The 19,117-nt window shown below is 41.4% G+C and overlaps 1 protein-coding gene across 3 annotated transcripts in view; it reads right to left on the minus strand.

Moving 5' to 3' along the window:
- Window positions 1-14,110: 14,110 nt before the first annotated feature.
- The window catches only part of LOC135506811 (large neutral amino acids transporter small subunit 3-like), a 46,464-nt gene continuing 41,457 nt past the window's right edge, over window positions 14,111-19,117 (minus strand). For all 3 annotated transcript variants that reach the window (XM_064926190.1, XM_064926191.1, XM_064926189.1), the window contains 3 exons: window positions 17,077-17,150; window positions 16,656-16,779; window positions 14,111-16,466 (listed from right to left, as the gene is read on the minus strand). In XM_064926190.1, coding sequence (XP_064782262.1) covers window positions 16,263-16,466; window positions 16,656-16,779; window positions 17,077-17,150 — 402 coding nt within the window. In that variant the 3' untranslated portion in view covers window positions 14,111-16,262. The remainder of the gene's footprint in view (window positions 16,467-16,655; window positions 16,780-17,076; window positions 17,151-19,117) is intronic.

Here is a 19,117-nt window from a genome sequence, read left to right on the forward strand (position 1 = left end):
GGTAACTGACGTTATCATGGTTCAATGATAGGTGTTCCATTCTGTGGACTGAGAATAAAAATACTTTGCACAACACACACATTTAGATTATTTTAGAGTTGCAAAAATGACATGTAATTTACCAAAGTTAGTGTAATTGTCTGTAGTTCTTGAAATTAGAGAAAATAAAAGGTCATCTAGAGAAAATATTGTAATTTATACATGAAAAACATTTGACCGTAGATCATTTTGTTTTATAATGGGTACATGTTCAGTACACATCCCTGCATTCTCTATTATAAAGTAGGCTGAAGTCACATCTTTGAGGTCACGTAGGTCAATTTGTTGCTCTCTTTGCGTTATACAGCTCTTTGACCTACTGTAAACTCCCCTGGTTGTTAACGTGTACAATAATCGTTCGACGTACGCGTCAGAATTATCATACACAGTGTCAGGGATTGCTAACTCTGGAAATGTCTTTGGTCTGTACAGAGTTAGGTAAATCAGCTCTTTACCCCTTACATGGGGAATAATCTCCAAGTTGCTCTAAACATAGCTGTTTTTGGTGTCTCGAGGTTAATCTCTAGACTGTTGAATGAGGCCTGTTACAGTTTACTTACAAAACCTTTAAAAGGAGTTTGTGAAACCGTTCAGTCCTGGATGTAAGTAAAACATATTTTACCAGTATTGCATGTTACAGAAGACTACTGTTGTACATTGAATAGCCATTCATCCCTGTTACACCATGATGTGATGGCTCTCTATGTCTGTATATGTTTATAATCTGCATAGTGTGAATAGTGGTTTCCATAGTTATTAACCCCCTAAACCGGAATATATAATTACCTTTATGATCTTTCTTACCACTTTTACTTTGTGGTTCTAATCTCCCTCTTTCAAAATCCCCACTGTGAACAAATCTCTAACATTCATGATCCTTCCCATATATTTTAACCCTAAACCTCCCAGAATAACTGTGGTCTATTGTTAGTCTCAGTGACCTTACTGACAATAAAGTTTTTATACATAGCTAAATACATTGTTGGAGACAGTTTTCATGTCTTTCATTATGCAAACATTTGTTTATTAGATTATATTTCTCATTAAGAATACTGTTGTTTTAATTCTATATGGGTTCTGCTTTGCTTTGGTCCCGTGTTCTCTTATGGGTGAATGATTTTAATTACAATATAGCAATTATGTTCTCGGCTCAATTACTTAGAAGGGTTTGTGGTCCCATCCCTCCCGTGTGTACCCCAGGTCCATATTTGGGTGCCCATATACATTCAGGATGTAAGGCTTACTAGTTATGTCAAATGTTAGGAAGACCTGTTGGTTGTAACAAAAACAAAACATAAAAATCTTTTCACATACTTTTTATTTGGGTCTTTTTAATTTAGCCTTTTTTGTCTCCAGCCACTTGGAGGCTTGGTGCATGTACAAAGAAAAATAACACAATTCAACCATTGATGTATGGTAACTAAAATAACGACAATGCAAGTAGTGCTGATTGGGTTTTCATTGTTTTCTTGTCGGAGTTTTATGGATTTGCATATGACTGTGTATTATATGATGTCGTGATAGGGAAGAGGATCTGATCACGCCTATTGGTATTCTTGATCAATTATTGATCCCCAAAAAGACACACACCTGTTATGGGTTAATTCCACATCTGTTTGCATTACTTGGTAGTGTATTAGCATGGTATGAGACAAGATAAATAATACATTTTAAGTAAAGTATAAATAAATAGTATTATTCTAAATTGAGAGACGCAAAAAAAAGTGTTATCGCATCAACATCAAAATCTTTCAGAATGCACCTGTTTTCAGTATAGATTTACACGTATTCAGGTTATATTACACATTGGTATGTGTTTTGTCTTAGTGATTGTTCTTTAGTAAATAGGAAACTCGACAGCGTGTTAACTATTTTTCTCATTGCTCTCTGTTGTAGATATATGGTGAGCAATATGTTGGAATATCAAATCGCAATAGAATCCCAGTATCGAATTGCAATTTATAGAACTGGATATCTAAGACTTGTGGTGCAAAATTCAGGAACAGACACACCCTGATCTGTTTCACCTGTCTTTGTGCTTGTCTCCACCCCCCTCCAGTTGTCACCCATCTTCCCCATTATCCCGTGTGTATTCATACCTGTGTTCTCTGTCTTTTGCCAGTGATTATGAACCTCTGCCAGCCCTTACCCGAGCCTGCCTGGCATCCAGTACCTGCTTGACTGTCACGATTTTCTGTATGTGAAAGAGAGTCAGACCAAAATGCAGCGTGGCTATTACGATCCATGTTTAATGAAACAGAAAAACACGAATCAAATACAAAACAACAAACGAAAACCGAAACAGCCTAATACTGGTGCAAACTAACACACGACAGACATAAGGACAATCACCCACAAAACCCAACACCAAACAGGCTACCTAAATATGGTTCCCAATCAGAGACAATGACTAACACCTGCCTCTGATTGAGAACCATATCAGGCCAAACACAGAAACAGACAAACCAGACACACAACATAGAATGCCCACTCAGATCACACCCTGACCAAACAAAATATATAAACATACAAAGCAAACTATGGTCAGGGTGTGACACTGACTCTGACCGGATTATGAACCACTGCCTGTCCTGACCCCGAGCCGTCCTGTACCTGCCTGACTTTGACCTGGTCACGAACCTCTGCCTGCCCTCGACCTGCCCTTTACCTGCACCGTGTCTATAATAAATCATCTGAGAATTGCACTAGAGAAAACATAATGCTCGTAAATAACAACCTTTGCTGGCATAAAGTAATCTTCAAGAGCATCAAGAATAGCTGTTGCGTTACCTTGCTGAGCTGGGTAGGTGTCATGCCCTGACCTTTTAGGTTCAGGTGTCATGCCCTGACCTGAGTATTCTTTGTTTTCTTTATATATTTTGGTTAGGTCAGGGTGTGACATGGGTGATGTATGTGTTTTTTGACTGTCTCGGGGTTTTGTAGGTTTATGGGGTTGTTTACCATCTAGGTGTTTATGTATATCTATGGTTGCCTAGATTGTTTCTCAATTAGAGGCAGCTGTTTATCGTTGTCTCTGATCGGGAACCATATTTAGGCAGCCATCTTCTTTGGGCATTTCGTGGGTTATTGTCTATGTGATGTTCCATGTTTGCACTCAGTCTTTATAGCGGTCGTTTTGATGATTTGTTTGTTTAGTGTACTTCGTGTTATTTTCCGTCTTACATTAAAAACATGGATTCACATCACGCTGCGCTTTGGTCTCCTCACTACGACGTTTGTGACATCAGGTTGAGTTTGTATACGTGTCGGCATTCTGCTCCAATTATAGTCCTCAAAGGGGCAGCTACAGTACTACATCATCCTATTCCGGAAGTCTCGAGTTCCAAAAGCAGTCCCAACACCTTACCACTGCTACACCTGGCTATCAGCAGAGCCTTGTCTGGCAGCGAAACAGTTCATTAAGCCTCATTTACTGCCTTTTAAGTGTTTGAACCGTAACCCAGTGTCGATCCCAGTACGCAAAACAATTCCTCCCCCTTGCTATTTCCCACGTTCCCTATGTCCAATGCTTTCATTATGGAGGTAGAATAATTGCATAGAAGCTTTTAAAGTATGATTTGCACATGTAAAATATGAGCAGCACCTGTATACTGAGTTTTGTAGTTGCAAAACATATTTGCAAACTTATTTTGAGAACAAATTAAACAGCACTTGCAAGTGCATAACGTTATGTGTGAATAAATACAACACTTGCAAACATGCAAGTTGATATGTGGATAAATTCAATAAGATATGCAAGCATGCAACTACATTGCGACTGGTGACTCTTCTCCTGTGTATCACAATTACATTTGCTGATGTCAAATCTGTGTGCTCCAGACTTTTGGCACAAATTTTGCGACTGACCAGTGTCAAAGGTTTTAAAGTAGTAAAAAATAAATAATAATCTGCAAGCAAGTGGCACAGAAAAAAAGGAGCTCTGGCGGACAAGGCTTTTTCTTCCGACCAATCAAGTGAGGTGTTGTCATTCTTGAATGCGCCTTCACATTTTACTTGGTTCCGGTCTGGAAGCACGCTTTCTACTGTGCTAAATATAGATGTTCTGTAACAGCGCCTTCAGGGGCATATTTCAGAAATGCATTTCATTGCTCAGCTTGCAATACCATGATACTGGGTTAGATTCCTGGGACCACACATATGTTAAAAAAATGTATGCAAGCGTTACTGTAAGTCACTTTGGATAAAAGTGTCAGCTAAATGGCATATAAACTCAGCGAAAATGTAAACTGCGCTTATTCTCAGCAAGTAAGTACTGCAGTGCATCTCCTCCTCATGGACTGCACCAGATTTGCCATTTTTTTTCTGTGAGATGTTACCCCACTCTTCCACCAAGGCACCTGCAAGTTCCTGGACATTCTGCGGGGAATGGCCCTAGCCCTCATCCTCTGATCTAACACGTCCCAGACAGATCCAGACATGCTCAATGGGATTGAGATACGGGCTCTTTGCTGACCATGGCAGAACACTGACATTCCTGTCTTGCAGGAAATCATGCACAGAACGAGCAGTATGGCTGGTGGAATTGTCATGCTGGAGGGTCATGTCAGGATGAGCCTGCAGGAAGGGTTCCACATGAGGGAGGAGGATGTCTTCCTTGTAACATACAACGTTGAGATTGCCTGCAATGACAAGCTCAGTCCGATGATGTAGTGACACACCACCCCAGACCATGACGGACCCTCCACCTCCAAAATCGATCCCGCTCCAGACTTCAGGCCTCATTGTAACGCTCATCCCCTCGACGATAAACGCAAATCCGACAATCACCCCTGGTGAGACAAAACCGCAACTCGTCAGTGAAGAGCACTTTTTGCCAGTCCTGTCGGATCCAGTGACGGTGGGTTTGTGCCCAAAGGTGACAGTGTTGTCGGTGATGTATGGTGAGGACCTGCCTTACAACAGGCCTACAAGCCCTCAGTCCAGCCTCTCTCAGCCTATTGCAGACAGTCTGAGCACTGATTGAGGGATTGTGCGTTCCTGGTGTAACTGGTGCACTTGTTGTTGCCTTCCTGTACCTGTCCCACAGGTGTAATGTTCGGATGTACCGATCCTGTGCAGGTGTTGTTACACGTGGTCTGTCACTGAGAGGACAATCAGCTGTCTGTCCTGTCTCCCTGTAGTGCTGTCTTAGGCGTCTCAACGTTTCAATTTATTGCCCTGGCCACATCTGCAGTCCTCATAACTCCTTGCAGCATGCCTAAGGCACATTCACACAGATGAGTGGAGACCCTGGGCATCTTTCTTTTGGTGTTTTTCAGTCAGTAGAAAGACCTATTCAGTGTCCTACGTTTTCATAACTATGATCTTAATTACCTACCGTCTGTAAGCTGTTAGTGTCCTGTTCATGAATTGTTTATGGTTCATTGAACAAGGTTGGGAAACAGTGTTTAAACCCTAATTTGAATTGTTGTAGCTCTTACTACTCATGATAATGTATTTGTTACATCCTTGGTAGTTATTGCCATGTATTGGAGGACACAATTACGTTACACAACAAGACTAAAGTAATTGCTAGGGTCAATTCATGTATGGAATTTGGCAGTTTATTCTATAAATTGACAGAATAAGATTTGGAAGGTGATGGGCCAGAACACACAGCGAGGCATTCACCTTCAGGAGGGTTTATGGGCAGAGGTGGAGATAGCAAAGCCTGTATCAAATATTAAAGAGCATCTCTGAGTGTAAGTCATATGATTTCATAGAAAATTTGTGTTAAGTCCTGCCTCTCCCATATCCTCATTGGTTTATAGAAGTGTCACGTTCTGAACTTAGTTCCTTTGTTTTGTCTTTGTTTTAGTATGGTCAGGGTGTGAGTTGGGTGGGTTGTCTATGTTAGTTTTTCTATGATTTTCTATTTCTGTGTTTGGCCTGGTGTGGTTTTTAATCAGAGGCAGCTGTCAATAGTTGTCCCTGATTGAGAACCATAGGTAGCCTGTTTTCAATTGTGTTTTGTTGGTGGTTATATTCAGTCTTTGTGTGTCTGCACCAGACAGAATTGTTTCGGTTGTTTCTTTGTTTTGTATTTCAGTGTTCAGTTTATTTTATTAAAAATCATGAACAATATCACGCTGCACCTTGGTCCTCACCTTCTTACACCGACGACAGCCGTTACAAGAAGCAGATACTCAGGTACCATCTCCACATTGTACCCACATGCATGACTGAAAGACTAACGCCGTGTTAGTCACATGATTGCAAAGAAAAGGTATCTGCAGTTTGCGTCCCACTTCAGGCAGACTACAAGTTGCCCTTAGACACAGATCTAGGCTCAGTTTACGCAACACCAATACCTACCTAAAAACCACTTGGGGAGGAAACACAACTGATCTTAGGTCAGTTTCTACTGCATGGCTCCTTGTGTCCTTGCCACCACGTGACTTCTTATTAACTAAAAGGCACTTTACTTTGCCCTGTCGTTGTAGCCTTAGATTACACCCTTATCTTACAGTTCTAAAAATGAAGTTCCCATTTCTGTCTTAATACAGAAGGTTACTCACCATCCATGTTCAGGCGACATCATCTATATGAACAGTTGCCACTTCATTAAAGCCGTTAAAGCAGTTTATCATAGCGCACTGTGCTTTATTTCAGATGACAGTTTTAGTACTCATCACTGCATTCTCTACTAGAAAGTTGGTTGGTCCTCTGATGTCACGTAGGTGGATACATTGCTATGTTTTCATTTATAAAGCCCTTTTACAAATAGTTCCAATGTACCTAATATCTTTACTAAACTTTAGACATACGAGTTACCACCCCCATTCTCAGGGATGGTTAACTCTGGAAATTCCATTGGTCTTTACTGAGTTTGTGAAAGAATCTCACAAATGTTATTAAATGTGACGTTTTGGTGCCGCTAGTGCAATTCAGAAATATCTTTTGAGGACCTTATTACTGATAGTTATTTACTGTGTTTTTCTTTCTTTCTGTTTGTATATACAGTGCCTTGCGAAAGTATTCGGCCCCCTTGAACTTTGCGACCTTTTGCCACATTTCAGGCTTCAAACATAAAGATATAAAACTGTATTTTTTTGTGAAGAATCAACAACAAGTGGGACACAATCATGAAGTGGAACGACATTTATTGGATATTTCAAACTTTTTTAACAAATCAAAAACTGAAAAATTGGGCGTGCAAAATTATTCAGCCCCTTTACTTTCAGTGCAGCAAACTCTCTCCAGAAGTTCAGTGAGGATCTCTGAATGATCCAATGTTGACCTAAATGACTACTGATGATAAATACAATCCACCTGTGTGTAATCAAGTCTCCAAAATAAATGCACCTGCACTGTGATAGGCTCAGAGGTCCGTTAAAAGCGCAGAGAGCATCATGAAGAACAAGGAACACACCAGGCAGATCCGAGATACTGTTGTGAAGAAGTTTAAAGCCGGATTTGGATACAAAAAGATTTCCCAAGCTTTAAACATCCCAAGGAGCACTGTGCAAGTGATAATATCGAAATGGAAGGAGTATCAGACCACTGCAAATCTACCAAGACCTGGCCGTCCCTCTAAACTTTCAACTCATACAAGGAGAAGACTGATCAGAGATGCAGCCAAGAGACCCATGATCACTCTGGATGAACTGCAGAGATCTACAGCTGAGGTGGGAGACTCTGGCCATAGGACAACAATCAGTCGTATATTGCACAAATCTGGCCTTTATGGAAGAGTGGCAAGAAGAAAGCCATTTCTTAAAGATATCCATAAAAAGTGTCGTTTAAAGTTTGCCACAAGCAACCTGGGAGACACACCAAACATGTGGAAGAAGGTTCTCTGGTCAGATGAAACCAAAATTGAACTTTTTGGCAACAATGCAAAACGTTATGTTTGGCGTAAAAGCAACACAGCTCATCACCCTGAACACACCATCCCCACTGTCAAACATGGTGGTGGCACAGACAATGCATCTTAAATAATACATATAAAATAAGTGACGACAGGGAGTAGGTATACCACAGGCTCAGACTGGCAGCTGTAGTGTTGCCGGTCTATAGAACGGTGGTTGGGTTGTGTGAGGAAAACGGCATATCAGCGGGTGGCACACGGCTGCCGCGTGACCCAAGTGGCCTATCGCGAGTGCCCTGTGAGGCAGATGGGCAAAAAAGCTGTCGCACTGCGATTGAACACTCTGGAGGGACGCCGGCCCCCGAGTGCTCATTGCTAACGGGGATGCAATTTGGTTCATTGGGGGCATTCAACAGTTAACCTATTTGCTTCAAAGTGGAGGTACTGTAACACCTTCAGGGGCATATTTATGAAATGTATTTCATAGCTCAGCTTGCAACGCCATGATAGTGGGTTCGATTCCCGGACCATCCATATTTTTTTTTTAATTATCCAAGCATGACGAAGTTACTTTGGATAAAAGTGTTTGCTAAAGGTCATACAGTGCATTCGGAAAGTTTTCAGACCTCTTGACTTTTTTCACACTGTTACGTTACAGCCTTGTTCTAAAATTGATTAAATAGATTTTTCCCCTCATCATTCACACAATTCCCCATAATGACAAGCAAAAACAGGTTTTTAGTAACGTTATATAAAAACTGAAATATCAAAAATACATAAGTATTCAAACCCTCTACTCAGTACTTTGTTAAAGCACAATTTGGCAGTGATTACAGCCTTGAGTCTTCTTGGGTATGACGCTACAAGCTTGGCACACCTGTATTTAAGGGGTTTCTCCCATTCTTCTCTGCAGGTCCTCTGTCAGGTTGCATGGGGAGCGTCGCTGGACAGCTATTTTCAGGTCTCTCCAGAGACTTCGATCGGGTTCAAGTCCAGACTCTGCCTGGGCCACTCAAGGACATTCAAAGACTTGTCCCAAAGCCACTACTGCATTGTCTTGACTGTGTGCTTCGAGTCATTGTCCTTAGGTTTTCATCAAGGATCTCGCTGTACTTTGCTCCGTTCATCTTTTCGACGATCCTGACTAGTCGCTCAGTACCTGCCGCTGAAAAATATTCCCACAGCATGATGCTGCCACCACCAGGCTTCACCGTAAAGAGGGTGCCAGGTATCCTCCAGACATGACACTTGGCATTCAGGCCAAAGAGTTCAATCTTGGTTTCATCAGACCAGAGAATCTTGTTTTTCATGGTCTGAAGTGTCTTTAGGTGCCTTTTACTGAGGAGTGGTTTCTGTCTGGCCACTCTATCATAAAGGCCTGGTTGGTAGAGTGCCTTAGATGGTTGTCTCTCTGGAGAAATCTACAAAGAGGAACTCTGGAGCTCTGTCAGTGACCATCAGGTTCTTGGTCACCTCCATGATCAAGACCCTTCACCCCGATTGCTCAGTTTAGCTGGCTGCCAGCTCTAAGAAGAGTCTTGGTGGTTCCAAACTTCTTCCATTTAAGAATGATGGAAGCCACTGTGTTCTTGGGGACCTTTCTATGCTTCAGAAATGTTTTGGTACGCTTCCCCAGTTCTGTGCCTTGACACAATCGTATCGAAGAGCTCTACGGACAATTCCTTCGACCTCATGGCTTGTTTTTTGCTCTGACATGCATTGCTCTGACATGCACTATGGGACCTTATATACTGTAGACAGGTGTGTGCCTTTCCAAGTCATAATCCAATCTATTGAATATACCACAGGTGGACTCCAATTAATTTGCAGAAACATCTCAATGGTGAGCAATGGAAACAGGATGCACCTGAGCTAAATTTTGAGTCTCATAGCAAAGGGTCTGAATACTAATATAAATAAGGTATCTGGTTTTTTTACCCCTTTTTCTCCACAATTGTTTAGTAGCTACTATCTTGTCTCATCGCTACAACTCCCGTACTGGCTCGGGAGAGACGAAGGTTGAAAGTCATGTGTCCTCCGATACACAACCCAACCAAGCCGCACTGCTTCTTAACACAGCGCACATCCAACCCGGAAGCCAGCCGCACCAATGTGTTGGAGGAAACACCGTGCACCTGGCAGCCTTGGTTAGTGTGCACTGAGCCCGGACCGCCACAGGAGTCGCTGGTGCACGATAAGACAAGGATTTTGCTACCGGCCAAACCCTCCCTAACCCGGACGACGCTAGGCCAATTGTGCGTCTCCCCACTGACCTCCCGGTCGCAGCCGGTTACGACAGAGCCTGGGCACGAACCCAGAGTCTCTGGTGGCGCAGCTGACGCTGCAGTACAGCGCCCTTAACCACTGTGCCACCCGGGAGGCCCTTGTTTTTTTTATTTTTAATACATTGGCAAAAAATGACTAAAAACTGTTTCATTTTGTCATTATGGGGTATTGTGTGAAGATTGACAAAGAACATATTTCATTTAATCATTTTTAAAATAAGTCTGTAACATAACAAATATGTGGATAAAGTCAAGGGGTCTGAATACCTTCCGAATGCACTATATATTATATATTAGATGCTTGCTGATGACCTTTGCCCTGTGAGAGAGTTTGTTACATTAACAATGTCCCTTGCTGCAGCAAGAGTACTACTGAAGGTCCCAATTAAAATGTTAAAATATTCTGGGACGTGAATCTACTCTTCCGTGCCCAATTTTAATTGTCGTAAGCTCTTACTTCTAATGATGTGGGTAAATGTTACATTCTTGGTGGTTGTTGCCATGTACTAGAGGACACTTTATTACATTATACAACAAGACAAAAGTCCTTGTTAGCCACAATTCACGCATGTAATTTTCTAGTTTATTCAATAAACTGACTAAGATTTGAAGTAGAGGGTGATGTGCCAGGATACACAGCGAGGCATCAGCCTTCAGGAGGGTTTATGGGCAGAGGTGGAGATAGCAAAGCCTGTATCAAATATTAAAGAACATATCTGAAGAGAGTAAACAATGTTACTGTTATGACTAACATTGTAACCCATCTCAATGACCGTCACGTGATTTCACAGAAAATATGTCTTTGCATTTCAACTCTCTGGACCCTTAACTGACAACTTTGGACTCACTAAATAAAATATAAAAACAATTACTAATCTTGTCTACAAGTCGGCTCTTTATGCAGTAGCAATTGAGACTGGGAACGAGGTTAAGAAAGAATAGGCTGATTTACAACCCCTGATCTAATGCATCCTTCTCTTTCAGTTTACTCAAGACCAATCCCTACCTCAAAAAACATAACCGATCTTAGGTCAATTTCTACTGCAAGACTCCTTACATCCTTGCCACTTCTCATTAACTAAAAGACACTTCACCTTATCCTGTTGATGTAGGTGTCGGTTTACACCCTTATCTTTAGAGGTAGAAAAATAAAGTTCCCATTTCTGTCTTATGACAGTTTGAGAAGGTTACTCACCTGTTCGGACTCTGTAAAGTCAGTCTATAAATCCACAGTTCTGTAATCCCTCAGCCAAGGAATTACCTAATGACCCACACCTGAAAGAGCTGCAAGACCTGTACAAATCAGCTGGGCTTGACAATCTGGATCCTCTATACAGTGGGGCAAAAAAGTATTTAGTCAGCCACCAATTGTGCAAGTTCTTCCACTTAAAAAGATGAGAGGCCTGTCCAATTTTGTTTCTGGTGTCCTTTGACAGCTCTTTGGTCTTGGCCACAGTGGAGTTTGGAGTGTGACTGTTTGAGGTTGTGGACAGGTGTCTTTTATACTGATAACAAGTTTAAACAGGTGCCATTAATACAGGTAACGAGTGGAGGACAGAGGAGCGTCTTAAAGAAGAAGTTACAGGTCTGTGAGAGTCAAAAATCTTGCTTGTTTGTAGGTGACCAAATACTTATTTTCCACCATAATTTGCAAATAAACGCATAAAAAATCCTACAATGTGACTTTCTGGATTTTTTTCCCTCATTTTGTCTGTCATAGTTGAAGTGTACCTAGGATGAAAATTACAGGCCTCATCTTTTTAAGTGGGAGAACTTGCACAATTTGTGGCTGACTAAATACTTTTTTGCCCCACTGTATAAGTACCTAGGTGTCTGACTCTACTCTCCTTCCAGACTCATATCAAACATCTCCTATCCAAAATCAAATCTAGATTCGGCTTTCTATTCCACAACAAAGCCTCCTTCACTCACGCCGCCAAACTTACCCTAGTATAACTGACTATCCTACCGATCCTCGACTTTGGCGATGTCATCTACAAAATGGCTTCCAATACTCTACTCAGCAAACTGGATGCAGTTTATCACAGTGCCATCCGCTTTGTTACTAAAGCACCTTATACCACCCACCACTGCGACCTGTATGCTCTAGTCGGCTGGTCCTCGCCACATATTCGTCGCCAGACCCACTGGCTCCAGGTCATCTACAAGTCCATGCTAGGTAAAGCTCCGTCTTATCTCAGTTCACTGGTCACGATGGCAACACCCACCCGTAGCACGCACTCCAGCAGGTGTATCTCACTGATCAATCCTAAAGCCAACACCTCATTTGGCCGCCTTTCCTTCCAGTTCTCTGCTGCCTGTGACTGGAACGAATTGCAAAAATCGCTGAAGTTGGAGACTTATCTCCCTCACCAACTTTAAACATCTGCTATCTGAGCAGCTAACCGATCGCTGCAGCTGTACATAGTCCATTGGTAAATAGCTCACCCAATTTACCTACCTCATCCCCGTACTGTTTTTATTTATTTACTTTTCTGCTCTTTTGCACAGCAGTATCTCTACCTGCACATGACCATCTGATCATTTATCACTCCAGTGTTTAATCTGCTAAAATTGTAAATATTCGCCTACCTCCTCATCCCTTTTGCACACAATGTATATAGACTCCTTTTTTCTTTTTTTCTACTGTGTTATTGACTTGTTTATTGTTTACTCCATGTGTAACTCTGTTTTGCTGTCTGTTCACACTGCTATGCTTTATCTTGGCCAGGTCGCAGTTGTAAACTTGTTCTCAACTAGCCTACCTGGTTAAATAAAGGTGAAATTAAAATAATACCTGGGTCGTGTTCACTATAAAACCAATAAAATACAGGCTCGCAAGTTGAAATATGTTCATTTATTACTTCACAAAGAGAAGCACCCCAAAAACATCAGTGAAATCACTTAAAGAGATTCTCCGGTACTTGTGTATACTTTTTAGCCAGTAGTTCTGAAAGTAATGCTCACGAGCCAAAAGTGGTCCCCGGAAATTGCGTACTACGTCACATATGTGCACCACGTCATTGCTCTCTCTCTCTCGCTCTGCTGTTTGTGCATCTTGCTAACTGTCACTCAAATGGCGAGGGGCTAAAAGCTCATTGGCTGAACTTCGTTGCTAGGAGGCTTTCCCGCGTGGGTGAAAAAGTATGGAAAATGGCGCCACACAGCTTCCAGAAAACAGTCGCTTTCAAACTCTGGATTTTGTGGCTAATTGAGGCAAGACAGTAATTATGCATGTATGAACCACACATTGACACATCCAACCCAAAGCGGGCGGTTTAAAAAAATACTTCTTTGTCATCAAAGTTCCGGAGCATGTCTTTAAATATGACATTTTCTATTCAAAGCCTATTTATAATACATTGTTTTGGATCCTCTTACACTCTCTTCACCACATTGGCCCGCATAATATGATCTTATTATTACAAATGTTATAAGATCAGTGATAATAATGGATGTTCTCACACACAGCGGTGGAAATATGGGAAAGTTGCTGTATTCATAAAGCATCTCAGAGTAGCAGTACTGATCTAGGATCAGGTCCCCCCCCCCTGTCCATGTTATCTAATTCATTATGATCTAAAAGGCAAAACAGATCCTAGATCACCACTCCTACTCTCATAGTTGGAGAGCAACTGTGATGTGGATGAACCAAATGTTCTTTTTCGGGATGCACAAAATCAAATAAATAGCAAAGCAACTCTCAAGTCTAAAAAGATGAGAGAACATCCAACAAGCATACTCTATAAAACTATGGCTTTATATTCTCATAGTGCATTTCAGGCTTCTATAGGTACTACACATACCCGAGTGCCAGTCTGTTCGTGCTATCATGTCAACTTCTTTTCACTTATTGTCATGCCATGTTTGGCTTGACAATGAGCAATGGAGTTGGCAAGAGCACAAACAGATCTGGGACCAGGCTAGCACAAAAAAAGACTTCCCAGGCACTTACAATAAAGCACACACACACATATCATTTATGAATAATTCAATTCATTATTACATGACAGTATTATCTTTTAGATTCAAGCGCTACTACATACACACTATGTCTCCATCCCAAATGGCACCCCATACCCTATAGAGTGTATATAGTGCATTACTTTTGACCATAGACCCCATAGGGCTCTGGTCAAAAGTCGTGCACAATATAAGGAATAAGGTGCCATTTGGGATGTTCTGTACCCTAAATAAATAGCCTAGCAGCCACAATGTACCTGCTAAATGAAGCCCTGCTCCAATGAGGTGGTTCTACTGTCGTTGTCATGGGGACAGTGATATTGGGGTTCAGGTGCATCCATCTTACTTCATACAGTACTGTTAGCTAGTAATACAGTTTGTTATATTTGACCTCATACAGTACTGTTAACTGTAAATACTGTTTTATTTGACCTCATGCAGTATTGTTAACTGTAAATAATGTTTTGTTTTTAAACACTGAACACGGTCGGTTGGTCAGATTCAACCAGCTTTTGGAGTTGATTTGAGCAACACATCTGTATATGATTCTCTCATACGGTACTGTTAACTGTAAATACTGTTTAAAATTTCAAGATGGTTGGTTGGTTGGTTCTCCAGATTGAATCAGGTTTTGACAAGTGCTCTTTCTTTCCCACGTTTATACAAATAAATACTTTTCTGTAAAACTAATCTACAACTCTCCGTAAAAGCTCACGTGCAATAGCTGACCTTAAAGGTTTCGGTGATAGGTACTGATTTGGCATTTCTATATATCTATAAAGACATTTCACGTTCCAATTTCATGATATGCAACAAGTTCAACAACATGATTCTCTAAAAACAAAGTTCCATCAATATTGTTACAAACTAGGCTGTGCCTGCACAACACCTCACACACTGTACCACTGTCCTGAACTAAGCTATGATTGGCTGAAATGACAACGGCTAATGATGTCATCTCAAAACCTAGGTTGTGTCCCACATGGCACCCAATTTCCTATGCAGTATACTGCCTTTGAACAGGGCCCATATGGTTCTGGTCAAAAGTAGTGCACTATATAGGAAATAGGGTGCCATTTGGGACTCATCCCACATTTCGGGTGGACACATTGTGACGCACGGAGATATTTCAAATACTAACTCTGGGATGAACACAGGGACATAGCGGTAGTGACCCAGGGTGTGTCCAAACTTTTACCCTATGGGCCCTGGTTAAATGTAGTGCACTATATAGGGTGCCATTTCAGACACAGCCGCAGACTTGACCAAGTGGGCATAGCACTTAGTGGACTTACAATGACAGGTCTGACATGGACATAAAGAAGGGGACACGGGGAAAGATTTCAGGTGGACATAATGACAGGTCTGACATGGACATAAAGGGGACACAGTGAAAGATTGCAGGTGCAGATTGATAGTCAAAATAATATGGATGTGCAGGCCCCATGGGCTGGTGGTCTAGGCACATGGATTTGGAAACGGAGGTTCCCTTTCTCCACCATTCCCACTTTGTCTCCTCATAATCTGTATTCTCCGCTGGATGTAGAGACAAGATAAAGACAAGTATAGATACAGGGAGGGAACCGGGAAGGACAAACAAACACTGTCTGATAAAATATTACTACCAGACTGGCTTCTAGGCCTAAATGAATGAAGTGACTGTGGTGTGGTTGGGTGGGGGACGTAGTTCAACGTTACACCAGCCAATCTGATGGCGAAAGAGATTCAGTTCCTGTCTACTACAGAATACTGAGCGCTGTGCTTCCGGTTGGTTGAAGGGTGACCTGAAATGGTACTAATAACCTTCATGTAATTTTTGGTCATCGGAAATATTATTGCTTATTGAATTGCTGAACCTCGATTTCCATTGAGATTTCCACGATTTCAATTCAAATAAATATGAGTTAAATGTATATTTTAGGATTTCTTTGGCATGTCATACCTAAAACAGTCATGAGTATATTGAGTGTGTATTTTGATGTCAAATTAAAAACGGCTTAAGGGCGACATGGACCCAAGTCCAAACTCCTGTGCACAACATTGTCATCACTGTCCTTGTTGAAAATGACAACCATCAATGTCATCATCATGACGATGGTCTATAATGATATTTTACAATTAACGACGATGATATTTGACTGTTAGTTCGGTCAAGATTCTTAGGCTTAATTGCTGAGATGTCCATTAGTATGGTTTTTGGTATGGCCATTTTCTGATTGCCTTAAAGTTTCTCTCTCTCTTTCTGATTGGTTAGCGGCCTCCCTCTCACGCTTCTCCACCTTCTCTCGCATCAGGTTCCTACGGTGATAGATCAGGTATCCAGGCAACAGGAATCCAGCCAATGAGGCAAAGAGCAGGCTCAGGTTGATCTGTTGATTGGAGGATAGAGTTAGTCAGAGAAAGAACGTGTTTGAGACATACTTCTCTAATAAATCTTATTGCCTCAATTTTCTGTTTCTGTCCATTCACATGAATCAGTTTTAATTAATTTGCATATAATCTCAGTAGTATGTATGTGACCTGTGCGTGTGCGTGTGTGTGTGTGTGTGTTGCCTCACCCAGTAGGGGTCTCCTCCCAGGTGTCCCACCATGATGACGAAGAGAGGCTGCTGGAGGAGAGCGAACAGCGCACTGATCATCGACTGCATCCCCGTCAATGTCCCAAAGTGATTGGACGGATATCTGGAAGGGGCGGGATGTAATGGTTACCTCTCCAATCAAAACTGACAGTACCATACTTAACCAAAACAGACACCTTACCCGTAGCACCAACGTTTTGTTAAGAGAATGCATATTTTAAAGTTTAAAGTCCCTGTGCCTATTGATATGTAACAGTGTTTTCCAAATTGTGTAACAAACCATTCTCAAAACTCTGACACACACACCTACGAATCTAACTGAGACGATCATAGCGTGGGTGTAATATGCTGGAAAGCAAAAGTCCAACAAAGTGTTTAGTTGACGTTGTAATGTACTTACACAGCAGCATAGAGTCCTCCAGCACAGGAGTGGACGAAACCTCTGACCATGGTGTGGACGATGAAGGAAATTATCTGGGAGGGAGGGAAAAAGAGAGAAAAAGGAGGGAGAAAGAGAAAGTGGGGTAGTAGGAAAATAAAAGGATAGGGGGGTGGAGAGGAAGAGAAATAGTTGATTTTATTTGAATTTAAAAACACAATACAACCACACGTGGATACTGCTGCATTTCAAAATCATGGATAACACAAACAAGTTCCAATGTGGTCCTCTTGAAAATACATGAAAACTAAATATATACACACAAAAATACATAATCTCATCGATCGAGAGAAGACAGTAAAATGAATCAAATAGACCAATAACATTCATTAATACTATTATACTTTCTCTTAGCCTGTTCTGTTTTAAAGCATTAACATTTTCTTAAGGTTTGGCCTTAAAACTCCAGTGCAGGGATGGGTTTTATTTGGTTACAGCAAACCAAAGATATATTGTTTTTAAGAATCTGTAGCAGTGTTCATTCCGTCAACAGAAATAGTGACTAAAATAAATCACCTATTTTTCAGTGACACTATAACTGACCAAATAGACCCAGAAAAATCTATAAGTAAACAAAAAAAATCATTTCAGTTGACTAAAACAAGACAAGTTGAAATTATCTTTGACTAAAATCTGACTTCTAAGTGGACTGGACAAATAGAATTTGGAGAGATTGAGAGCTTTTCAGTGATAACGACAATTAATATTAGCAGCACAGATGTGCAGCGCGGTTCGGTTAAGCAGTGTGAAGGACACATCACACCCAGCAAACACAGCCTCCACTCAGGCGCCACCTCCGATTATACACCACCATTCAAAAGTTTGGGGTCACTTAGAAATGTCCTTGTTTTTTAAAGAAAAGCACATTTTTTTGTACATTAAAATAACATCAAATTGATCAGAAATACAGTGTAGACATTGTTAATGTTGTAAATGACTATCGTAGCTGGAAAAGGCTGAATTTTATGGAATATCTACATAGTCGTACAGAGACCCATTATCAGCAACCATCACTCTTGTCTTCCAATGGCACGTTGAGTCAGCTAATCCAAGTGTATCATTTTAAAAGGCTAATTGATCATTAGAAAACTTTTTTGCAATTATGTTAGCACAGCTGAAAACTTGATTAAAGTAGCAATACAACTGGCCTTCTTTAGACTAGTTGAGTATCTGGAGCATCAGCATTTGTGGGTTCGATTACAGGCTCAAAATGGCCAGAAACAAAGAACTTTCTTCTGAAACTTGTCAGTCTATTCTTGTTCTGAGAAATGAAGGCTATTCCGTGCGAGAAATTTCCAAGAAACTGAAGATCTCGTGCAAAGCTGTGTACTACTCCCTTCACAGAACAGAGCAAACTGGCTCAAACCAGAATAGAAAGAGGAATGGGAGGCCCTGGGTCACAACTGAGCAAGAGAACAAGTACATTAGAGTGTCCAGTTTGAGAAACAGGTGCCTCACAAGTCCTCAACTGGCAGCTTTATTAAATAGTATCCGCATACACCAGTCTCAGCGTCAACAGTGAAGAGGTGACTCAGGGATGCTGGCCTTCCAGACAGATTTGCAAAGTAAAAGCCATGTCTCAGACTGGCATATAAAAAGACAAGATTAAGATGGGCAAAAAAACAGACACTGGACAGAGGAACTCTGCCTAGACGGCCAGCATCGTGGAGTTGCCTCTTCACTGTTGATGTTGAGACGGGTACTATTTAATGAAGCTGCCACTTGAGAGGCATCTGACACTCGTCGGATGTAGCAAGGCTTGCAAACTATTACAGACTACATTTACATTTAAGTCATTTGGCAGACGCTCTTATCCAGAGCGACTACAAAGGAAAGCACAGCCGAGTGCTGCCCAGTGACACAAGCCTGCCAGATGAGCTAAATTACTTCTATGTTCGCTTCGAGGCAAGTAACACTGAAACATGCATGAGAGCAGCAGCTGTTCCGGACGACTGTGTGATCACGCTCTCCGCAGCCGATGTGAGTAAGACCTTTAAACAGG

The sequence above is a fragment of the Oncorhynchus masou genome, chromosome 20 (genome assembly GCF_036934945.1).
Source record: "Oncorhynchus masou masou isolate Uvic2021 chromosome 20, UVic_Omas_1.1, whole genome shotgun sequence".
Classification (NCBI taxonomy): domain Eukaryota; kingdom Metazoa; phylum Chordata; class Actinopteri; order Salmoniformes; family Salmonidae; genus Oncorhynchus; species Oncorhynchus masou.